General features: G+C 39.6%; 1 protein-coding gene across 2 annotated transcripts in view; it reads left to right on the top strand.

Moving 5' to 3' along the window:
* Positions 1-303: 303 nt before the first annotated feature.
* The window catches only part of slc4a8 (solute carrier family 4 member 8), a 32748-nt gene continuing 23161 nt past the window's right edge, over positions 304-9890 (top strand). The window contains exon 1 of one of the 2 annotated variants that reach the window (XM_049479239.1): positions 304-862. In XM_049479239.1, the coding sequence (XP_049335196.1) occupies positions 818-862 (45 nt within the window). In that variant the 5' untranslated portion in view covers positions 304-817. The remainder of the gene's footprint in view (positions 863-9890) is intronic. The other variant, XM_049479240.1, reaches the window with a different exon arrangement.

Genomic DNA, 9890 nt, shown 5'->3' with positions numbered 1-9890 from the left:
TGTATGTGTCTATGTAGGGTTTTTTTGACACAAACATCTCTCTGCACATATCTGCTACAAAATATAAGCTAGACTTTGTCTCTTAAGAAAAAGGCTACCCTCTTTAGAAAAAAAGTATAAATTAAACAAAATGTTGAACTGTTAATTCTATGAGTTATAGACAGAACTCTCTAATAAACATAACAAATCAATTATTCAATCAATCTGCTCGTTTGTGGTGTCCCATTTTTCGTCTAATTTAAATAGACTTTTCACTATATTAAACTACTCTAAATAATTAATAGGGTCCCTACCCCCCACCCACCTCCCCACACACAGAAAGAAACACATTTTATATTCAAATTCTGTTCTGCAGCATGTTAACCTCAACTCCATCCTTTCCAGTGATTCAGCAGGGGGCTCTCTGATTGGCTGAGCAACCTGTGACGAAGCACGGTCGCTAACTCTTCTCTGCCCTCCTCCTCAGCCGGGGAGAGAGAGAGAGAGAGAGAGAGAGAGAGAGAGAGAGAGAGAGAGAGAGAGAGAGAGAGAAAGAGACTGCGCTCTCTGATCCTCCGGACTGGAAACCTAAACAGTGATCAGACGCAGCTTTCTTTCTCCGGTTTAGCAGCAGGTTAGGCTGTGGTGGCTCTGGCTCTCACCATGCCTGTCTCGTGTGGACTGATGCTTAACTGACAGAGACCTTACTACCTACCTACCTCCAGTCGTCTCTCCACTCCTCCCTCCCCACGCTACATCTCATCATCTCCCATCTCCCGAAGCTGCATCCTGCCTGTGTCTGCTGGAGGGCTGCACGCAGTTGGAGGGAGAAACTACAATGTCTGCAGAAAACAGTGGTCAGGAGAGCATGCTGAGCTACCAGGTAGATAATAATATAAGCTTCGTTTATGTTATGTTATGCATTTTTATATATATTTTGTGGGTTCTGTGTGCGTTATGTTTTTTTATTTTTTATCAACCTTGAATAGTACTTTTTAGGACAGCTGAAAAACATTAGTGACACCCCGTGCTTTAAAGCACAAAATAGCTGACTTCACTATATTGGAAAGAAAGAAGCACCGTGTGTGTGAAGCTGTTGCAAACGTACGGTTTGTTCTTTTGGCACCTGGAGGGAGCAGGCAGCCCGCAGTCAGCTTGTGTTGTGGCCAGCAGCGTGTCTCATTAATGCTATTTAGACCCGGTGGATTGAGCGGTGTGCGGCTGTCGTTCTGCGGCAGCAGATGCGGGGCAGTGCTGCTGCTGATGATGCTGCTGCTGCGCTGGGTGTTGTTTTCATGCTAGCAGGCACGTGCGACGCCAGCGCTCTGCGCGCGAGACAGCAAGCGGCACAGCGCGTGCGTTATTAGCTCATCATTAGCCACAGCGGTTTAGCCTCTCTGTGCCGGTCAGGAAGGACACAGCTCGGCCAGACTGGAAACATATTTCTGGGGGTAACAGAGAGAGAGAGAGAGAGAGTATATGAACCCCAGGTTGTATTAGACGAGCTAACCTACATGTGTGGCCATATTTGAATCTTGCCGGTGACCAAGTGGCTAGAACCCCTAAAACATTGGGAAAATGTCTTCAACGTTTCCAAGCAACAGAGACCTTATCTATCTATCTAGCATTAAGCTGTAGTGTTTACAGTAGCCTCCTTAGCCCACAGTAACCTATACCCACAATCATCCTGTACATATGTGTCGCTAAATGGAGTATAGTTACAGTCGGAACAGGTGTAGGTCTGTTGTCACTTGAGCTCCTTACCCCCAAATGACCTTGGCGCCATCCTGCTCCCCCCACTGCGGTAATAAGTGTTGACACACTCAAGCAAAGCGTTTAAAACGCAGAAAAAGGCCAGAAAATTCAAGTCCGAGAGCTTAGCGTGTCTGTGACCGTCATGGGGCATCAGCTCTAATCTAGGAGATTCTACAAGGCATTAGACCTGCTCTGTGAGACATTCCATTTATCTTAACAGGTTGCAGCTCACCTGGTGTGAGTAACAACATCTGCAGAGTAGCCTATAAGCAGCTACAGACAAAGGTGTCAAAAGTATTCACATTCATACTCAGGTAGAAGTTAAGGTATCAACTCTAGCTGAAGTAAAAGTGTAAATATAAAAGTATAAGTAATGTAAGGAAAAAAAATCATTAAGAACAAAAGTTTAGGCAGCACCACATGGGCATACAGTGCACTACCCCTCTACAAAAACATTTTTTTGGGGCATCTGATATGTCCTTGCTGGAGTGTGATGAGACTTGCGCAGATGCGGTGGATTGTGTACAAACCAATAGGGTGTCAGAATGGTATATGTTTATACTTCTCATCCAGCAACAAAATTCACTCTATCCAGATTCACTTTATTCACTCTATTGGATTACACAATTTATGTAAATATTTTTTTGTAACAATAACAAGTCAGAATGAAAACAACCTGAAATGAAATAGTAGTAATACAGCTGTTAAAAATGTATGAGAATGTTACAATGTATGTCAAAATGTTTGTAGACACTTGGTCATCTAACAGTTTCTCCAAAACCAATGGTATTTAACTACTGCAGAATATTCTCCACTCTTCTAAGAAAACTATGCACTAGCCCAATGGTTCTCAAACTTTTTTAATCAGGTGCCACCTATGACCAAATGACCGAACACATACGTACATAAATAAGGCTAAATTTGACCTCCTTACAGTTTATATGTTATCTCTTTGTTAAGTGGTTTATCACAAATTGTTTGGAACATAGTAAGATATTTGTTTATTGTTTCCGGACTTTACTGAGTCATCTTGTAAAGTTTTACCTTGTGGAGTTCAACGGGGTTCTATTGTTGGGCTTATGAAACTGGTAATTATAGTAATGTGTTACGACAGTGAAGAACTGAAGAACCATTGTCTTACATATAAAGTCTAATGGATAAGGCACTAAACACATACCAAAAGTAAATCACAGGCAAAAACCTCATAGATATTTTAGTGCATGCAGCAAATTTTCTAAAATCATCATGGTACCATCATGGGATGTTTCACATACCACCAAGCACTTTTGAATATTGCAATGAGAATATTGCAATGAGGATTAGCCAGAATTGCACAGCTAGTGAGGTCAGGTACTGGAATTGGATAGACATAATGGTACTTCAACAGCCAAATTCTGGGTAAATTAATACCCCTCCAGTCAATGCTTGGCATTGGGCACAGTGACCTTAGGCGTGGCTGCCCCAAATGTGCCAGTCCAATCCTGAGTTACCATTGAACAATTATGGAGATTAAATGTCAGCAGATCAAAAGAGGTGGCTTGGCTATTTTAAAAAACAATGTCTAGATAAGTTCAGACTTGTATTATGTGTTTATCTAAAAGCACAGATTGTGTTAGAAATAAAGGCCAGTGAAAGAATTTGCTAGATTATCTGAAAGTTCACAGTAGTTCTGTATTTACGTCACACATAGTGACACATTTTTCATCTGCTGCCTTTCATTTAAACTTACACACAAATGCACTGCTCAAACAAAATCCAATAGACATCCCCGTGGGAGAGAGCAGGCACGTGTCCAGCCTCCCCTACTTATTCAAAGAGAGTGATCGATACTTTTCCATTTATTGCAGTGTTTTAGAATTGTGTGTGCATGCAGCCTCTAACCCAAAATACAGGACTCTAAAAGCCAGCCTCAGTCTCGCTGTATAGGCAGATTAAATCTACCTGTCCCTGTGTTTACTGGGAGACTGTCCACATCGTCTGTCAGTTTATTCAGTTTTATCAATTTGATCTATTTGTTAATCGATTTGTCAGGTTCAGTTCAATTAAATCCTGTCCTGCTGGTGTGTTTGTCAGTCTGTCACCCAATTAAAGCAGTTTCCAAAACCTTAATAGGTCATCCTGGATGTTACCATAGTGATAATGCACAGCCCCTCCCTCACTGGATGGGCAGTCAGTAAACTGAGAATCTGTGTCCAGAATTACTGCTGGCTTAATGGACACAGATATCACATGATCATAACACTCTCTGAGAGAGCTACAGTATATGGACAGTACAAAACCATGCACTCAGTCCAACAGAGACACAGTATTGATATAAGCCCAGGGACAGGCTTACACTCACACACACAGGCTGTGGATAGTAGTCAATAAAGTAAAGTGAATTTGTTACTGTATGAGTATTGTCAGTGTTCAGTTTGAAAACATGGCGCACAGTTATGTAATATGCGTGGTTTATAGTGTAGGTCTTTATTTCATACACACAGAAGGTCAGTCTTGTTTAGGAAGGTAAAACTGCTCTTTGACACTATAGGCAGGTGTTTAGGGTGGTTAGCAAACAGCAGGTGTACAAAGCTCATTGCTCCAGAATTCTGCTCCAAATTGAATCTTTCAAAATCCTCTCTAATGATGGTCTTGTGTTTATTTTAAAACCTTTTACGAATGATTTTGAAAGACATTTCTTGAGTTTTATTTGTTTAGTTATGTTACATCCATCTCCATGCTTTGCCAAATAAAGTTATTTTTCTTTTTTTCTATTTAATTTCAGTATGCAGTTTATAACTGGAGTGTGCACTGCAATACAATAAAAGACACAGGTGAAAGCTTAGTATAAAATAAAAACATTAGTCTTACAACTTAGGTCTGTGACTGCATTAATCATTACCAGATGGTAATCCATGTTTGGTCTGCTTCTAAACTACTTCAGAATAACAACGTGTGAATGGATCAGGCAGTCAACAGTGACATTGGCTTGTGCTGATGAAGTTAATGAAGATGTCATTATATGAAGTCAGTAAAATCAATGAGTCATGTCAGTATGGAGCCTGTTATAAAAGGACTGATGTAAACAATGACAACAACATACAGTTGACATTATATTGCTACAGTATTTCCAAAGAGCAGGATGTCCTACCTTTTCTAAACTCTTAATTTAAACTGGTTCAAATTGAGTTATGCGATAGATAACCCACTTTTGCTATCATAAGGAACAGTGTTTGTAATTTGAGATATATTTGAGAGTGCCTGCCCACTGTGTTTACCATGTTAACCTGAAACAGACTTATAGCCATATATTTGATATTGAGTTACCACACACTGAAAAAATAATTTATTGGCTCAACTTAACTCAGTCAAATCATCATTTTGCTTTGACTCGGTTAAATTATAAATATAGAGAATTTTAAGTTTATTCGACTTAACTCAGTCAAGTTATCATTTTGATGTAACTAAGTTAAGTTGTAAAGATATACAAAGCTAGACAAAGTCAAAACTAGATGATAACTAAAATCAGTTTTGTTCACACAACAATAGTTTAATTAACTCCACTGTTTTTTTTTTCAAGAATTATGGGCTTAAGGAATTTTGTTTATTAAAACCCACATGTATATATATATATATATATATATATATATATGTATTGTCAACATAATTTGCATATTTTCGAAGAACGGCCAATGCTGACAGCATAATACTAAAACTCCAGGCCAACACACTGTGACAACTAGGAACACAAAATAAAAATGACTTGCTTTTACAGCCTACAACAATCGAGACATATATTACACTAATGCAAGCCAAGGATAAGGTAGCTTTGGGCAAGAAGACAACAGAAAGATGGTAAATAAAGGAAAGGCCACACCAAATATGCAAATATATGGTCCCAGGAGCCTAGCTGTATGAACCAACACTGAAAAAAGAGCCTTGGCACATGTGTAGTAAACTTAAAGTTGGTCCAAATCACATTTTTTCATTGGCTCAACAAACAATTTGAAGTTTTCGGGTTGAAGTTTTCTTAACTCATTTTCTCACTCAACTATAATATTAGTTCTTCTGACTAAAACACAAAATCACTTTTTAGGGTGCAGGACACCTTCAGCAAATTTTGGAGTCCATGCCTTGATGGGTTAGAGCTGTAGAGTATTGGTAAATGCAATGTGTTGGTTGTTGTAGGAGCACTGATGATTGGATTCTCATAATATTGATAACATATCATCATATTGCCCAAACCTACATGGGTCATTATGTATTTGTCCTTTACACTTCTTGCTGTATGCATAGTTCAAGGCTACCTTTGAACATTATGCATTTTTGATGCATAGGTTGTTTGAAGTTTTAGTTATGTGGAAAACATCAATTTATTATACAGTTTTAGGAGAAACTGACACAAAGCAAGGTTGTGCAATGGTCCATGTATGTTTGATGACTGTCGTGCACACCTCGTCTCCATTATTCCAACTTTATGCAGGCATATGCAAGGTCTCTAGACAAGCCTAAGAAAAAATAATTATTAAGAGAGTGTACAGAGTGTGTGTTTTTGTGTGAGTGTGTGTGTATGTGAGAGAGCGAGAGAGAAAGAGAGAGAGAGAGAGAGTTTGAAGGATGGAATTATGGCATTGAATGAGTGAATGAGTCATTCAGCCTAGAGCAGAAGGTACAACTGCAGTTGGAACAGAACGTTTTTGCCTGTTTGTGTCATCAGTTCCCACTGCTAGTGACATCATCTTAGTTGGTAATGGGTGACATTAAGGACTTTCTCTAATGTATGTAATGTGTTTCCTCTAGGCTAGCTGCTAGCTTCATTTTTCCTCTGCTTTTATACAGCTTTGTTAAGCTGCTCAGCATGCTTGTGGAACATTAACATTCTTATTCTGTTAACTTTATCTTTGTGTTTTCTTATAAACCCCCTCCCAGATTGCAAAAGAGTAAAGGCTCGGTTCTGGTCCACACTTTTATTTCATCCACATACAGCCATTGAGTGTTAATGGTGATTTGTAATATGGGTGCCAGTTGTGTCACCTTTGGACCAAAATAGAAATAAATGTGAAAAAAATGTCACATTGCAGGTCGCATGTGGGTCACATGGGATCCAATGTCAAATATATTCTAAAAACAGATGTTCTGTCTTTAGGGTCTGTTGTGATTTATTCAGCTCTAGTATTCAGTATTCAGGAAATCCAGCTTCAGACCAGTTTTTGCTAGAATGTGATTTTAGCAGGTCAACCAACATAGCCCTGCAGGCTATGTAACAGTGTTAGACATCTGACATCATGACCAACATTCAACCTGAAATTAACGTCTATTGAAATTGGTGGCCAGCTGGGAGTGTTTGCTGGTCATACTGTTTGACCAGCTCTGTCATGCTAATCATGCTAGTCAGCTTGGCCATTCTGGTTTATAGGTTGGTCAGGTTGATCAAACTTGTAGCTAGTCTAAACCATCACGGGTGGAAGCATGCTGGAAGTGCCTTTGTGTAAAATGCCACCTTTGCTGCAAGCTGTGAGCTCCCTGCCACTACAATCAGGCCAGAAATAGCCATGTTTGTCTGCAGCGATTGGTTATTTATTTCCCAGTAACACACCAGTGAAACAAAAGCAAGCTGACCCCAGTTATGTTTCTCCAGAGCTTCAGATTAGTATTAAGGTTAATCATAATTGTTAATCTTAAATAAAGGAGAGACTGTATGAAGCTAGCTCTAACCACAAAATGTCACAGGTTCACATATGTTTTTTATATATATTACAGAGCATATTCCAGTCACAATATGTAGCAATACTTTGCACTGTTAAGGTACAGATGCCAGTAGACCAACAATAACTAGACTGTGCTTTGTGTTCCAGCACCTTTAACACCTTTTGCACACTATTAGAGCTAGTTGGTGAGCGACGAGCAGTAATCGAGGTAGCGTAAGCCTTCAGGAGCGAGTGCAGGTAGGAAGGAGCCTGTTCTGTCATCACCTTGTAGGCAATTGTAAGAGCTTTGAATTTGATGCGAGCATCAACTGGTAGCCAATGGAGCTCAATGAGCAGCGGGGTGACATGTGCCCGTTTTGGCTGGTTGAAGGCCAGACGTGCTGCTGCGTTCTGGATCATCTGGAGTGGTTTTACTACACAGGCCGGGAGGCCAGTTAGCAGGGCATTGCAGTAGTCGAGGCGTGAGATGACGACCGCTTGCACCAGGAGTTGGGTGGCCTGTTGCGTCAAGAACGGTCTAATTTTTCGGATGTTATAGAGCGCAAAGCGGCAGGACCGAGCAACTGAGGCCACATGGTGCGTGAAGGAGAGTTGGTCATCAACCAGAACACCCAGGTTCCTAGCAACCTTTGTCGGTGAGAGAGAGAGAGAGTCGATACTTATAGAGAAGTTGCACTCAAGCCAGGCTTACGTAAAGCTGATGGATGTTTGTGTGTGTGTGTGTGTGTTGTGTCAGTGTACGTGACACTGCAGTCCTTTCAGGCAAACTGTCGTGTCTGAAAGTGACAGAGACAGTCGTCTGAGTCAGGATCAGTGAAAACAACTGTCAAAGCAATGTGTTACTTGGCGTGTATGAGTGAGACCGACAGACAGAGAGTGAGAGAGATACAGAATATGGCATTTGGTTGTATTACACTGACCCAGGACAACAGGAGGATAATGTTCATACCCTGCTTTATGGACTGACCGGCAGAAATATAAGTATCCACCCGCCCACTGTGTTTACAATGTTAACCTGAAACAGACTTATAGCCATATATTTGATTTATTAGCTAATTATTTTAATGAAGAAAAGAAAGAGAACTGTTCCTTTGTGTCTATTTGTGTGTGGTGTGTGTGTGTGAGAGAGAGAGAGAGAGAGAGAGAGAGAGTGTTATATTTAAAAAAATGCAATTTAACAAAACATTTCCAATCTCAAAATGTTTTGATATATTTTAAAGACATGACAAAAAGCTGTTGCATGCATTAGATGCATTAGATAAATTCTGCAGTACTAATATCATGTAGCTGACTACTGATGCCACTGATACTGGAGCTTCAGGAAATAGCTGTGGGTTTCATTTACCCTTTTGACTTTTAGGAAAGACTTTGTTTGTTTTGTTCTATATTAAGGCATTCCCTTTGGTAATAGCAGTATTTTTTTTTTTTTTTTAGTGCAGCTTAGATCCGTTTGCAAATTGGAATACACTATATTTCCAAAAGTGTTTACTTGCCTGCCTTTGCACGCATGTGAACTTGAGTGACATCAAATCCTTAATCCACAGAGTTTAATATAATCTTAGGACATCTTTTACTTAGCAGCAAAATCATTTAAAACAGGTTCCCAAACCCTGACCATGCCCATATATGACGTAAATCTGCCTGCAGTTAAAAATGTAAATGGCACTTTTAAGATAGGTAAGAGGCTGATCATTTGTGAGGTCTATGGAAAATTTTACTCCAAGACACACAGAGTAGCTAGGTGACATGGGAGCGCTCTGGCCAACTGAAGTGCTTTGTGTTTTTTCATATTAATTAGTTTGCTCTTAGCTGGCAGGCGAAAGCTGGTAAATAATGAAGGAGAATGTATAAATGAGGTGACAGCACAGGTAGACAGGTAAACAGATAAAATCTATTTAATTTGCCAAATTAGTGTCATATAAAAGCAAACAGTTCCATATAATGTAGGTTTCATTGTGTATGTGTGTCTGTCTGCCTGTTTTCCTGTCTGCCTGCCTGTCGGAAAGTAGAGAGACAGACAGGTCAGTGACCTGTGAACTGGACAAAAGACCAGAATTCATTATTTGCCTCATTGTGTTCTCGGTTTCAATCAAATAACTATATATATCAATTTAGACATCAGAAGCACTGTATTTAAAATTTAAACAGTGTACTTGACACTGATTGACACATGATAGCTGGAACTAAACAGTTATGCATCTCCATGTTTGACAATGATTCTATGGAGAAGTTCCTGTGGAAAAATGCTCTGAATGATCTGAATGTTCTCTGGGAAAAGACAAAGCAGTTGAACCAGCTAATTTTACCAAGTCAGGCTAAACCAGTGAAGAAAGGCAGCCAGGAATTAATTTGAACCTGATGTAGAATTGTAAACACGTACTAAAGATGGCCAAGATATTTTTGTATATATTAATGCATTCATATTGTAGTTTACATTTTGTGTGTGGTTTAAATCCTGTAAATAAAAAT

Source organism: Astyanax mexicanus, chromosome 5 (assembly GCF_023375975.1).
Source record: "Astyanax mexicanus isolate ESR-SI-001 chromosome 5, AstMex3_surface, whole genome shotgun sequence".
Lineage (NCBI taxonomy): Eukaryota > Metazoa > Chordata > Actinopteri > Characiformes > Acestrorhamphidae > Astyanax > Astyanax mexicanus.
Note: the sequence above shows the minus strand (reverse complement) of the source record. Positions and strands in the feature narration are given on the sequence as shown.